Source organism: Chrysoperla carnea, chromosome 5 (assembly GCF_905475395.1).
Source record: "Chrysoperla carnea chromosome 5, inChrCarn1.1, whole genome shotgun sequence".
Lineage (NCBI taxonomy): Eukaryota > Metazoa > Arthropoda > Insecta > Neuroptera > Chrysopidae > Chrysoperla > Chrysoperla carnea.
In genome coordinates, this window is record NC_058341.1 from 51,887,251 (window position 1) to 51,903,599 (window position 16,349).

The 16,349-nt window shown below is 27.2% G+C and overlaps 1 protein-coding gene across 1 annotated transcript in view; it reads left to right on the forward strand.

Annotated features, from left to right (window-relative positions):
* The first annotated feature begins 492 nt into the window (after window positions 1-492).
* LOC123301840 (organic cation transporter protein-like) overlaps window positions 493-16,349 on the forward strand; it is a 32,869-nt gene continuing 17,012 nt past the window's right edge. Inside the window, exon 1 of the mRNA XM_044884759.1 lies at window positions 493-603. Coding sequence (XP_044740694.1) covers window positions 588-603 — 16 coding nt within the window. The 5' untranslated portion in view covers window positions 493-587. The remainder of the gene's footprint in view (window positions 604-16,349) is intronic.

Sequence of the window (16,349 nt, forward strand, 5' to 3'; positions counted from 1 at the left end):
AGTTCTCCCACCTTGGTACATGACGCCTTATGAATTTTCATTAATATAAAAAATTATTATTATTATTTATAAAATTTATTAATAATTAAATAAACAACGGTTAGAGATAATTGATATATTAAAGTTTAGTTTCTATTTGATAATCGTTCGATAAACATTTATAATAAACATACTTTTATTAATTGCCTAATAAAATTTAATTTTACTACGCGACGAGAAATAATAAATATTATAATCTCCACAAAAGATTTGTTTTGTGAGTGGTTTTAAAATTTTTTTTTAAATACTATATACAAAAAAGCATGCTTCAATAGTTTTTATCTCTGACAATATAAAACACTACGAGGTTGTCTTTCAAACTTGTTACCTGTATGAGAAAATAATTTTTATCAAAGTTATTGAAAGTTATTTGCTTTTTTGTGTCATTTTGGAGAACTTTTTTTTTGGAAAATATGAGTTTGGACAAAAACTTTTGTTCTTGTGAAGTGTAATTTTTCAAATATTTATTTTTTTTATTAAGTGAACATTTAGTTTTTTCTGGGGTGGAATTTGTTTTGAACTAAGTAACTTTAATAAACACACGCAAAATGGATAGATATAAGCGTAAGTAATTTATTATTAATTTTTCTTAAGTTTTAAGAGCACAAAAAAATTAAATTTTCTTGAAATATTTGTCAAGAAAATTCCCCCAGCCTCCAAAAATACCACCCAAATTTAATTAAAATAATTTCAAAATAAGTTTTGTTATTAGTATTCCTAAAAGTGATAATAAAGTCTAATTTTGAGTGACATGATTGAAAATATTTTGGGCTATGTCTTGGCTCAATTATTAAAATTTGGATAGATATTTGCGAAATTATTGTTAAAATGTAAACATTTATTTCTATTTAGAGAAAAACTAGTTTCTTAACATTGAAAATCGTGTGAAAATTCATTTGACCTTACACTTCAAAACAGAGGTTATTGTTTGAGCAATTAAATGTAATAATGCGAAAAAATATAAACAAAACAGCTTCCAAAACAAGATATAAATTTTTATTTCGTAATTTTACCGGAAATGTTTCAACATAAATAAACAAGAAATTTTATTTAAAAAAAGTAGATCAGACAAACTTAAGACAGAATTTCGTAAAATACTAAAAAAATAATTTAAAATTGCCTATTTCCCATATCACCTTGACTATTAAAACAGCTCTATTAATAGGTTAGGGCTAAGAAATGTAGGTTGCTTTTTTCCTAATCTCTAAAACTGTTAGTGGCTCATTTCATAAAAATAAACCGCCAGGACTCTCTAATGATTTTTTGAAGAAAAGTAACATTAAAAAGGATTTTACTTGACTAAAAATACGCAATATATACACCCATACTGTTCTGCTTTAGAAAATTGTTTAGCAAAACGGGTATAGTGTATATCAGAATTGTTATCGCATTAAGTGGCATTTTCTGTAGGTAATAAGTTGTTATCAATGATAGAATCGTTTTTAAATAGACAATATAAAAATGCGATAAATTGTTTATCAATAGTTACTTTGTAATATCTCGCCACAGGAAACTCATTGGCACCGGAAACATTTCGCATTTCACGTAAAATCATTAAATTTTCTTACCTAAAGTCTTTGTTTAGTTTTAAACGAATATTTTCGTTTAAAGGCAAATGATCAATAATATTTTCATCATATGCTAAATACGGATGGTATCCCGCCTAAATTTTCTAGAAATAGCATATCGTTAGGATATTTGGGTACTGATTCCGATATTAAACGGCGTACTTAATTACACCAATTCCTTACTCAGATGATGAGTTGAGTTATAACACAACTTGATCTACTTTGGTATTTTTGCTCGCCTTTGAAGAGAAATATTTAAACTATGTACCCACAAATAGTTATATACGATACTAGTAGGCTAACAGCATTATTAACACATGCCTGCGAAATGTGCACAACGAGTGCGTAGCACGTGTTGGACAATCGCAAAAGTACGTTAATAATGCGTTATCACACGTGTATCGTACAAAACTTTATCTACGTCTCTAAAATGTTAAAATAAACGAAAATTATTACCTATTTAAAATTTGTCATGGTTTATTGAGAAAAAGAGAAAATTAAACAAGTGAAAACAAACAATTGACTGAGTAAATTGTTCAAATACCATACATAGACAGTGTTTATTACTCTATCACATTACACACATGCCGCACATACATAACTCATATTCTCATATAATACATACTATACAATTTACGAATATTATATAAGAAATATTTTTTACATTTAAACTTTTGTTCTCTCTCAACGCTATACCCAAGACCCAATTAACCTATGTTGCTCATTTACGAACTCGACCTCACTTTTTACGTCTTGAAGCTGTAAAAATTTTACCTTGATATCTTTTTAGCTATCGAGTTGACAGACGGGCGGACGGACGGACAACCGGAAATAGACTAATTAGGTGATTTTATGAACAACTATACCAAAATTTTGTATATTATGGGGGGGGGGGGGGTATGGGATATTTTCAAATAAGTATTATTTTTGTGCTTAATATGTGGTTCTGAAATATTAACCATGAAACCATATTACTAGCAAGTATTACGTAAGGTATTTCTTGAAAATTCAAAAATATTTGACAGAAGCTGAAATAAATTTTACAAAATTATTTCATTAAAGTATTATTTTTTAATTCATATTTTGGAACAAAAACAATTCGTGAAAAGATAAAAATATTAATCAGCAGGATGTTTTTTTTACAAAAAAATAAATCAATCAATAACAAATTCTCGGTAAATAATTTGTCATACGTGATTCTGATCATTCCACGGAATATATTTAAGGAAAAATTTAGTATGTTTGATATAATTCTTTGAAATGGTTGGGATTTGTTTCACTACTTTGTTGTCACCAAATTACAGACGTAGGTAAAATATGTTTTTTTCTTCTAAATCAATGAATATTCAATAAAAAAAGAAAATTAATCAGTATAAGGGTTTTACCTAATCAAGAAAAAATCCATAAATATTTTGAAGAAATGTGGTATACCACAAATTAATTAGGTATACATATAAACAAACATGAGAGGAAAATAATAAGATTGTCATAGAAAACTTGCTTTTGGCATTCACACCTGAAATATTAGAAAAACCGACATTAACACTTAAATAGCGTCATAAAAATTCAATCTAATTAAATATTTAATATTTGTCTGAGAATTATCTATATATTTTATTAATTAAATAAATATCGCCGAAATTATTTTTAATATCTGTGAATAGTCTAGTACTATTTTCTGCTCGATTCAGGCTCAAAGGAATTATTTATATTTATAGTTCCAAATACGTGTTCGAGATTTTACGAATTAATGCGCCTTGATTCACGAAGTATCACTTTTAAATACATCTTTGTAGTTAAACTTATGTGGAAATTGCTTTCAATCGAAATTAAAAATAAAAATCCATCAAGTTAATAATTTTTGTAGGCATAAAAATTTAAACAACCCTTACTTCAACATTATCGTTGGAAATATCGGGATATTAAGCATGTACTCATTACAGGCAAGTTAACCAAAAAATTTCGTATTAATTTCGGAGGCCAATTACAAATTGAAGATTTTGATTCATTCATATTGAAAAACTTTCAAAATTTTTAATCGAAATTAATTTTAACTTAGTGACAATGATGACTTTCGGCTCAACGAAATAGGCTAGATGTCTATAACTAAATCCGATTTCCGTAGTTTTTGGGCGAAAACAATTTTAACAAATGGTTTTCACTAAAATAAATTACCAAGGGAATAAATAACGAAAAGCGTAAAATTTCGATACGAAACTTTGTTTTAAATGAATTGAAAAATTCCATTTATAGATCTATTTTTAAAAAAACCGTAGAAAGGGGCAAAGTGCGGATACGCAACTTTGAATTTATAATTAATCAAAATCAATTTATTCTTGATTTTTCTTTCTTCAAAACAAACACTTTTTTCTTTATATTATTTAATTATTTGTATATAGGTTATTAAAGATGTATGAGCACGATAAATGGGGCACAAATTTAAAAAAATATTTTTTTAATTTTGATGATAAATTATATTATAACTTGACGATATAAGACGAAAAGTAATAATGCAATTTTTCGATATTTGGCTTAATTTTCAAAATATCGAAAATTGAAAATTTTGTTTAATTATTCAGCTTTCCATATTTCGAAAACCAAGGCACATATTGAAAAATTTTATTCTTATTTTTCATGTACATTCATGAAGTTGTAACAAAATTCATCATCAAAGTTGAAAATAAAATAAAATAATTTCAACCCTAAATCTAACCTGCTCTTACATCCTTTATATGGATGGAAACACCCGGTTTTTGGCTTTTCTATGCCATTGCTTATATGTTTACTTTCTATTATAAACTTTTTTTTTAATTTGTTTTCATTATCACTCCAAATGAAAATTATCAAAAACTTTCAAAATATGCCGTTTTTTGAGATTCCTCCATAATAGCCAATGTATTTTATATCGATTTTAAGTGCCTTTTTTCTTAAAAATTTACATGGATACCTATGCTGAAATTTTAACCACATATTCTTTGAGTAAAAGACTACCTACAAACAAATTTTGAGCCTTTAAATCAAACATTGTTGTCATGCTCATACATCCTTAATAGAAAACCCTTTAGTAATTTGAAATATAAATAAATTAGTTTTGATAATTACGTTTACATTACTAACGAACAACCTCAATTAATAATTATAATCTTATTTAAACAAATAGATGTGAAACGTGATTAAACACGTATTTAGTAGTTATTAAAATGATTCAAAAATTTATTTATGTTATTTATTTACTCTAAAAAAATATTTATAAAGAAAAGCGGGTTTCCAGATAAGAATGATTAAAGTTACATTTGAATGTCAAGCACTGCGATTATACCCTTTACTCTATCGATTTGAAATTTGGATATATTATAAGTTACTCATATGGCTACTTTTATTTTTCAAAAATTCTGGTTATTTTCCCCAATTTTCAATGAAACTTGGGAAAATTACCAGGATTTTCGAAAAATAAAAATAACCAGGGCAGATAGAAAATGAGTACCTATAGCATATCCAAATTTCAAATCGATAAAGGCTATAATCGCAGTGCTTGAAATTCAATTGTAAGTTCAATCATTCTTATCTGAAAAGCCGCTTTTCTTTATAAATATGTTTTTCCACCAATGAATAGTTAAGAGGAGTCTTTAGAAAGTTATAAAGTTTCACGCCAACCAAATAATGATTTCACGCATTTGAGAAATGTGTAGAAAACCGTCTTAAGAAGTTATGGAAATTTTCTAAGAGAATTAGTAAGTATTTGAAATAAGTTCGTTAGTCCTGCTTACAATCGATGTTTTTGGGAAATGAATATTAACCCTAAACTAATAAAGAGGGTGTTATAAGTAAAACCGATCTGTGGATCTATAATTTTGTCTAGGGAATCGAAGCTCTTAAACGGATAAACCGATTTTTATTTTTTTGTTTGAAAGGTAATTTGATCGAGAGTGTCCATAGCTATGTTTCAAGGGTGAGTTAAAGGTTCCATATCTCACAACAACTAGAAAAGAGGTGACAATCTTCAAAGGGCTGAGCAAATTTTTCTTGAAAACTAGCTAAGAACACTCTCGATCAATTTAACTTTAAAAAGAATCAAAACCAGAAAGTATCTTGGTATTGTCGCCATTCTTAAATTCATCCGGCAAAGTAATGTCGCCATCTGGCAAACCTCGACTGTTAATCTGGTGAATTGTTGTGTTATTGCAAACCATGTGCCTTAATTGCCAAAATTTCTCAAAAGACATGAGACATGTGGAAGCTACGGTTCTGTCTGCCACTTCATGTGAAAGTTTTATTTAACACCGGTGCTATTTATAAACGTTTTAATGGACAATAAAATCATAATTTATGAAGATTTATTAGTCCGATAAAAATTATAAGTGTAAATTGGTAAATTAATCGATAAAATTTTATAAATGTATTGCAAACTATCTGCGCTTAAGAGGTATTATAAAGTGATTTTATCAAACATATAAAATGTGTTTTTCTTACAAAATTATATTGCAATTATTTGGCAACAGTGTCAATTACTTACTACTTTCTATTTGTAAAAATAGGCGGCCTTAAACTGAAAATATTATGTTATCAAGTAATCAAGATTAAAATTTAATACTTATAAGTATTTGTATATTTATTTTGCGAAAGATTTATTCGTAAGCACATGAAAATAAATGTCTTCAGAATCTCTTTTCGTACAGCGTGTTAGGCGATAGGTATATGAAAACCTCGTTACAACGACTGACGTTGGCTCGTCAAATGAATGCAACTTTTATATATAGAACAATTTTTATCAAATTCTGAAACAACGGGTACCTTTTAGAAAATTGTAAAAAATAAGGAAAATTTTTACCTCCGATTTGGATAACAATTTATTTTTATAATAATTTTAACTCACAAAATGCAAAAAATGACGATTGTTCTTGCTATTTGTAGATTCGCTAATAAATAGAACTATTTTTATCAGGCGTTTCTTAAAAAACTTTTTGGGTTAAAATTACATTATATACTTTCAAAAAAATTTATATATTTTCAAAAAAAAAGCTTGCAATGTTCAAGTCGCTTTGGCGATTGGATGAGTTTCTTAAATGTCGACTAAAATCATATGCCAGGAGTCGATACCCCGAAGCAATTTCAGTCGATTCTAAGAATATTGGTCTTCAGGTCCTTGATTTTCCTAAAAGTTTAAAATTGATTATTTCGCACGAAAGCTCACGAAAAGTTAATATTGCTCACACCAAAAAAACTATTTGATTCGCTCTACATACTAAAAAATAAATAATACAGATATTATAAATTGCCTGAACATTTAAGCCATTCTTAAGAATACCAACAGTTTGTACAAAATATTTAATTATACAGGATGATCCAAGGCATAACGACTGGACTTCATCAAATAGTAGATAACGTTTATAAAATAATAATTTCCTTGTCTTTAGATACAGGATGTTGAAATTTTGAAAGAAAACGGATATTTTTGTGAATATTTCCGGAGCGTAAAACTTGACAGTACCTACGAGCTAATAATCCTTCATAATTTAAGGCTGATGATAGGCTTTCTTCTAAAATTCCAATACCCTTATCTAGAGGACGCTGTCCGAGCTTAAAGTGTAATGAGACATTTTTACATTACCTTCAATTTGATAAAGTGCTGCTGTTATTATTTAAACCACCCTGTATACATAGCCGGTTACATATACATATTTTTACTATAACCTTCTAATGCATACAGCATACATATTTTGTTATTTTGCTTATTAATATTACACAAATTCTTGATTCGGTTAAAAAATTATTTAAGATAAGGTCGATTAAAAAATATTATTTACGAATAAATATTTGTTGATTTATAATCAATAAATATATGTATATTACAATCCATAGCTACTTAAGTTACAAAAAAGTTTAATTAATTCATAAAAATTATGTAATTAATTAATACAAAAAGTTTTACATTAAAAATGTCAGAACTTTAAATTTAAATTAAATAATTTACCTATGTATGAGATATGAGTTTTTTTTTTTATTTGAAGCATTTTTTCACAATTTCGATAAATGATTTATGATATCATGCAAAAGGCTTTCGAAGGTTCGCTGTGCAGTGCCATGTTAATAATATTGGAAAAATTATCATGAAACAATATTTGCAATGTTAAACTACGGATTTAGCATATTATTGAACATTTTGTTATTTTTCAGTTCCAACTTCTTACCATATAACTAAAGAGAATTGAAAAAATTACACTCGAACCAGGACTCGAGCCCGGACTTCTTGGATTCACGTCAAGCGCCCTACCAATTAGGCTATTCGAGTTCTAGACACGAATGCAATTTTTCAACTCAATGAATTTTTTTAATTTGTTTATCCACTTATTTATTATTATTACGAAAAAACATCAAATATAATCGAATAGACCATGATGTAAATAAATATCGTATGCATGATTAAAAGTAAACAATAACAATAAGTAATCTTACCATATACTTACGTTTGGTAATAAATTTCAAATTAACTGATTGAGTACATGATCAGAAATCAAATGAACCTTGTCGAAACGTGAGATTTGATCGAGTGTCCTTAAAAGTAAGTACAACAACAACATCGATAATATTGAATTGAATCTATGCAGCCTAGAAAAGAAAAATTATATCTTTCTCATACGGGGGGTCTCTCAGCGAACAGCGGATTACATTTGGCTGATTTTATGATATCTTTCATTCATTATAGTAACTTAATTTATGTTTAAAATTCAGGCACTCTTAATGGAAAACCCTTTACAATTTATTATTATTATTGTTTTTTTAATTATACAGAAGCTATGCTATTTTTATACAAAAATGTTTATTTTTAAACTTGTTTGTTACACAAGATGAAAAATTCGAATTCGTATGAAAAAATTTTATGATCGCCTTTTTACATAAATATTTAATTTAGGAACATATGAATCAAAATTTTGCACCCTATTTGGCTAGACGAAAGTTTCATATTCCATTTCAGCTAAATTTTATAAAGGAAATTTAAAAAAATTTAATGTACGAACGCCAGGGCAATTTTGAATAAAAGGCTTTATTTTTTTTATTTTCAGTTGGAGTGAGTCTAAATCAATTCTGAAAATTTTAGGGGGGGGGGAGTTGTTGTCCGATTATTTAAATAAATAAATGACTTCAAAATCATATTCAGGTAGCGAAAAAAAAAATTAAAAACAATTTAAATTAAAGTTAAAACCTTAATAAATTATTGAAAACAAAAAAACGCATTGTGCCTAACTAATTAAAGATGTAGTACAAGCATGGTAGTGGGGATAAAAATTTATAAATGTCTATTTTTCCAATTTTGATGGTGAATTATTTAATAACTCGACAATATAAGACGAAAACTAATTTAAAAAATGTTTCGATATCTGCAGTCATTTTTAAAATATCGAAAATTGAAAATTTTATATAATTATTTAGCTTAAGAAATTTCAAAAAATTTTATTCTTATTTTTCGTGTAAATTTCGTGAAGCTATAACAAAATTAATCATCAAAGTTTAAAATAAGGTACTTATTATTTCAACCACATTTCTAAACTTGCCTTGGCGCTCGTACTACCTTAATTTATAAAAATTCTAGTCTTAATAATGTAAATAAAATTCCTTAATGTTGTTGTGTATTTTATGTAATTATTAATTATATTAATTAATATTATTAATTAGATTCAATGTAATTAAATTATAAGTAATTATAAATTCCAATTTTAATTCGATAAAAGCTCTAGCTTCGTCCTTTTAAAATAAATTTATTCTAAACTTAATACTATTGGTCTTTGTCCTGATATCGATTTCAATATTTCTTTCCTTAAAATTTGGAAATGTGCGAGAATAGATGACAAGATCTGAAATCAAAACTAAAATCGATTTATAATTATAAAAGATACAAAGATAAAACATTTTTTAATTTTATTCTTGCAAGTGTCATTTTCCTTTCTCTCTATTTGTACATTCAAATCTTTCATATTTTCGTAGTTATTGATGTTATTGAAAAATTTATTTGACTATTTGTTCTAGATTTAGCGATTTAAATATCAGATTTGAAAATTAGCCAATTTCCTTTTTCGAGACCTCTCCGAAAGTAATTGTGAAAAACTTTAGTTTTTTCATTTCCATCAAAAATTTAGTACCGCCATTAACGGATTTATCAAGGGGCGGTAACTGCCAGTGTTGACTAATTTATAATCGGTTTACATAGCTGGAAGTTCCTCAAGTACATTTCATAATTTTCTAAAGCATTTCGCCGTGTTTTTCAAAATGGCTTCAATCTTTTTCCACTTTGGACTTTCAGATAAGTAATGTTCTCTTTTATAGCCAATCTCTTAAATTCCAAAACATTCTAGAACATTTACACCATGAACTCTAATCCATCCACAGAAATACCGTTTTAAAAAAAGAACAAGAGGTGTCTTAGGACACCCGGTGGGAACTATGGCCCTTTCGTTATAAATATATGTATTATTGAATAATGAAGGAATGGTATTTGCTCAAAAGCCATCTATGAACAGTAATAAGAAGTTTCCAAAGAAGAATCAGAATCACTTAGTTAATAGTTAATTTTACAGTTTTAAATATTATTATACAGTTGATTTTTTGTATAGAAAAAAGTTTAAGTTTCCTAGGTTACGGTGTTACGTTGATTTGTTACTGTTACACATTTTTTTGTTTAACCCCCTCAAGCACACAAACAAATCAGAACGATAACGTGCGATAAGGAGCATGGTTAAATTAAAATAATTCTGGGAAAAGTTTACGACCAATCTACCTCATGAAACATGGACAGATAGATATCGATGGATCAATCTGAAACTTTTCGCCATACTTTGTACATCTACCTTAAGGATATACATGATTTCATGCAAATATTAAATAACGTATATTTTCGCTCCTATTAAACGTAAGTAGGAGCAATTTGGTTCAAAGTGGCAGCTAGGTCCATTGCTTCCTCTCCTGTACTTATGTCAAGATTCGCTCTATTCAAAAGCCTCCCCGGAATATTTCAATGACAGTTTATGTCCCTCCCCTGATTGTGGTTACAAGAACAAGTTGTGATAAAAAAAAGCAAATAAGATGATATATTTTACAGAAATCTATAATTTATGGTAATGTCAAATGACTACTTTTACAGAAATCTGTAATTTATGGTCAAATTAAATTATTTTTTAGTTAGTAAATTATTATTTATTTATTTATTTATTTTTTGTTATTAATATATCTTTATAAATTATATCTCATGTGTTATTCTAAAGTATGAGCTATATTGCTGTACAGTTTCATTAAAAACCATTCTCTAATTTTAGCGTGAAAATGTAACAAACAAACAAACATGCTTACTTTCGCATTTATAATATATAGAAATATAGAGATAAGAGATAAATTTTTCTTGGGAAAATGAAAAAAAAAAATTTTAGTTAATGCATATTTATATTTCTTGTCGGCCGCATTTCATATATTTTAACAAAAACAGTAGCTGTAGTAATTTTTTATACCTGTATGAAGCTTATCTGCTTAAAAAAAAAAAAAGAAAAATGTTTGCGGTTTTAAAATTCTAATAAAACATTTAAATATATTCATTTACAATAGTGACTGTAAATGACCTTTAGAGTTATTTTTAACTTCTCCTGCACAGGTACACAGACTCTGATTAATAACAATAAAACAATTATTGTAAAGCTATGCAAATTGGGCAATTATTGTGCTAAAACTATAATTTATGGTCATTGAAATTGCTTTATTCGGTGCGAATACATATTTAACAGGTTTATCCCCTATATATTATAAATGTAAAAGTAACCATGTTTGTTTGTTTTTTTGTTTGTTACCCTTTCACGCTAAAACTAGCGAGTGGTTTTTAATGAAACTGTACAGCAATATAGCTGATATATAAGAATAAAAAATGAACTATATATTTATAAAGATATATTTTTAAAAAATTTATTTAATTTGACATTTACCATTTTTTAAATTTTTACACAAATCTTTAATTTATGATTCAAATCATAGATCTAATCCATCTATAATCATGATTTTGAACCATAAATTAAATAATTCTGTAAAAATTTATATTAGTAAATGTCAAACAAATCATAGCCATCTTTTCTGATATAGGTATTCAATGAATTATGACTATTTTACATTTAACAAAATTGAAAAATGTGTATATCAAGAGAGCTTGGAGGCTATAATGCGGTGGTTTTTACTTTTAAAAGTAGTGAAGCGGGCGGGTATCAATCTAGTAAGTTTATATATACCCTTAAAAAGTTTTTCAAGTATTAAGGATGTACGAGCGCTAGGGCAATTTTGGATAAAAGGCTTGATTTTTTATATGAATTTGGAGTATGTCTCAATCAATTCTGAAATTTTAGGGGATATCTCTATTTTTACCCCGACGATGACGGGGGTTATATGTTTGACCGGTGTGTATGTATGTACAGTGTTTCGCATTTCAAATGAAGACACCCTCATATTTTCGTTATTTATAGAATATCGATTTTAAATATTGCACGGTCATACAAGGCATGGAAGTTTATATGGAGATTGGATTTATTCAAAATCAACGTTAACAAAGTCACGTATAAAAATTTATTAACTTCCAAAAAAATAGAAAGTTACGAATATCACAGTACTTTTTTAATCCTAAAATAATTGTGTATTTTCCATGATTAATTTATTATTCAAAATGAGTTCAACAAAATTTTATATAATATTTTTACTTTTTTATTCTACATAAATTTTATGGAGAAAAACAAAACCAGGGAAAAAATCAATAAAAATTGTCAACCTTGGAAGAAATCATTTAATTTTCATAAAAATTAGACAAATAAATCAAACGAATATGATATGCATATACAATTATAATAATTCTGACAGACCTTAAGAGGTCCACATTTCAAAATTGGAGACATGTTGATGTAGATAAATATGATGACGGCTGTCTGTTTTGCGTTATTATTTTAAGTGTTTAAAAGTCGTTTTAGCTCAAATAAAATCACTCAGAGATTAATCCTATCCTTGAAGGCCAGAATGATGTATTTGATGAGTTTGGAGAAGAGGTGCAGTAGCAAAAGGTTGGCTATAAAATTTAATAGTTTGGGCGCCAAAGGGATCCTTGAGTACTTTTATCTTCTGAATATGAATATAAAAGGTGTTTGATCATTTGAATAATATTTACTCCCTACATTAAGGTATGCTCTTTAAGGATATATGAGCACGGTAGAAGGGCACAAATTTAATAAATTAATATTTTCAATTTTGATTTGTGAATTATGTTATAACTTGACGACATAAGACGAAAAGTAAGAATACAATTCTTCGATATCTGGAGTATTTTTCAAAATATCGAAAATTGAAAATTTTGTTTAATTATTCAGCTTTCGATATTTCGTAAACCAAGGCATATATCGAAAAATTGTATTCTTATTTTTCATCTACATTCATAAAGATATACTAAAATGCACCATCAAAGTTGAAATAAGATAAAAATAATTTCAACCCTAAATCTACCCTGATCGTACATCCCTTACATGGATGGAGACACTTGTTTTTTTTCTTTTCTATATCATTTCTAATATGTTTACTTTATATTAAAAACTTTTTTCAAATTTGTTTTCATTCGTACCAAGTGAAAATTATCAAAAACTAAGATATGTCGTTTTTTGAGATTTCTCCATAAGAGTAAAGTATTTTATATCGATTTTCAATGATATTTTTCTTAAAAATTTGCATGGATACCTAAGCTGAAATTTTAACCACATATGCTTTGAATAAAAGTCTACCTAAAAATTTTGAGCACTAAAATCAATTATTGTTGCCATGCTCATACATCCTTAAGGAAGCTCCCAAAAAAATAAGTGTATATGCTCATATTTGAGATTTACATTTCAAATGTTCAGGATGGATTCTGTTAGAACCTGAAAAAAATTTGAGGAAAGTTGAGAGTAAAATTTTTCGATATATACTATAATTTTTGAAATATTGGTGAATAAAGACTTGGCGAAAATTTACTTTTTATAATTTTCTTTACAGAAAAGTATATGACATGCTTTTAACTAATGAATATTAGTTTTCAAACTTATCTAAAGAAAATTAGCTTTGTTACATAATAAAGCATACCTTTAAAAGCACTTATTAATGAGAATGCATTATTAATGAGAATGCATATACAACGATTTAAAGACTATCTTTAGAAAACGTGATTTTTTGGGAACGACCTTAATCCACTTTTAAATTCAAGAGCGTTTTTGATAGTTTGACACTTTGTTGATCATTCAGTTTTTCAAAACCAATAATAATAGTCACTTTGGAGTTTCAGATTTTGTTGTTGTTTTCGAGCATTTTTCGAAATACATATTTCTTGAAAGTTCCAAAATATTGTGGAAAATTATGTTCTGTTTTTCTACATTTATATCACTAAGATAAACATTTTCAAAATGTTCTGAAACATTTCGAAGCTTCTGATAAGAATCCGTTATGTACTATGAAAAGTTTTTCCTCCCACAGTCCATCCCATTCATAGATATCCCGTTGGATGAATTCAAATGTCAAGCATTAGTTTATGCTCAAAATAATATACTTGATACTTTGACTTCCAACCGCTTTCACCATGATACTACTACCAATGTTTCTTATTTTCCACGGGAGACTCTCGCCAATAAAAACCGTGTGTTCAAAAATTGGCTATTAGTGAAGAAAAGTCGTTGCATAACGCGCAGGTACTAACTTGACTTTGATAATATATTTTGATTAAAATAGCTAATTTTTATCGCAGAGACACTAATTTAAATTTACTGTGACAGCCTGTGATTTATCAATTAGAAAAATGGCGCTTATAAATTAATTTGCATATTCATGTATGACCCGGACAATGTTGAACAATAAATTATTTATGTTAATTAAAAATATTTGTGAACATAAACAATTATGTCTACTAAAAGTATATATTTCCTTATTTTAACATATTTCATAGTTAATTTATATAGTTAAATTTGTTTATAAATAAACACCAAACGCCTGCACAATTTATTCATAATTTACAAAAATTTATTCATAATTTACAAAAATATTTACAAAAAATGAAAGTAAACAAAAGCTTTTTTTTTTATGTCTCAGGATTTCATGGAGTTATTAGTACAGCTAATAGAATTTGAAACTATTGCTCAGATTAACTCATTCATTTTGCCATAGTAGGCAATTCGTATTTTCAGATTAAAAAATGCATAAAAATGTAAGTTTTGAAGAAAATAACAGTGAGTCTGAGACTGCCCAAAATTTATTTCTGATAAAAAAAAAACATAGAAAACTATTTCTCGATTAAAGTTTAAGCCGATTAAAGCTTAAATGGATTATAGTTTATACCATACCTATGTCTTTTTCTATGGTTTTTTATCTGTAGAAGCGAAATCTTAACTTGTTTGTAAGAAAACCTTTTATACATCACCCAAACCAGAATATACATCCATTTTGTTCAAGAAAACAAAATGTGTAAAGAAATAGATTGGAAAAAAAATTTTATAACCACAAACTTTTCCCCCACAGATACGGTATTTGCCTGATATCGAATTTGCCATATTATGCATGAAAATGTAAAACTAGACTTAATACCATGACAAAATTAGAAAGTGAAATTAAAATTGATTATAAAACGAAGAAGTTATAAGCATTCAAAGATTGTTGCCCATCTCCTTTTAGCAAAACAAAATTTTATATGTATCTCTATGGTGATATCGGACAATGACGTCACTATCCTATATCTTCCTCTCTGTTTAATTAGGAATTTTAAACGTAAACGATATTTTGCATACTTCTAAAGATTTTCAAAAACTAACTTCACTTTTCTGCCCGTACAATGAGAATCCTTCACCTGAAGTTCAAAAAAATTTAAACATGACTACTATTGTTTGCCTATAAATAAGCATTCAAAGATTGTTGCCCATCTCTTTTTAGCAAAACAAAATTTTATATGTATTTTATATGTATCTCTATAGTGATATCGGACAATGATGTCACTAACCTAAATCTTCGTTTTTGTTTAATTTTAAACATTCATATTTTGCATACTTCTAAAGATTTTCAAAAACCGGCTTCACTTTTCTGCCAGTGCAGTGCGAATTCTTCACCTAAAGTGATAAAATAAAATTTAGTAAACATGACTATTATTGATCCTTACTCAAGTGTCAATCAAATTGAAAAAATGTGTAACAACTGTTTAAGCTTGTTGAGACGCAGTACAAGAAAAAACAAGAAAAACACCATTAAAAACCAAAAACTTAATAATTTAGTACCATAAAATTTTTAGAAATTGTTCTTAAACATGTTAAAAAGTCACAATTGCATTTGTTTGAAAATTATTCAGAGAAAATAAATTACCGTAATTTAACATTAATTCTCATGGGAATTAATAAAATTACGATTTTTCCTTGACTTTGTTCCTGAATATTAATTATAATTGTCAGTAAAGCTTAAATTCTTTTTTATATAAAAAATTCTTATTTTTTGAACTATGTTAAATCTTTATTAATGCCTAAAAATTATGGCTTTCCTATAAAATTTCATTTTAATTTACGGTAACTTGTTTTCTGAATTACCTGAATAATCTTTAAAAAAATTTAATTGTGACTTCTAAACATATTCATGAACAATTTCTCAAAATTTAATGGAAATGTTGTTGCTTTTTCTGTAGCGTCTCAAAAAACCTTATTCATAGTTATAAAACTGTGTCCAAAAAATAATGTGACATTT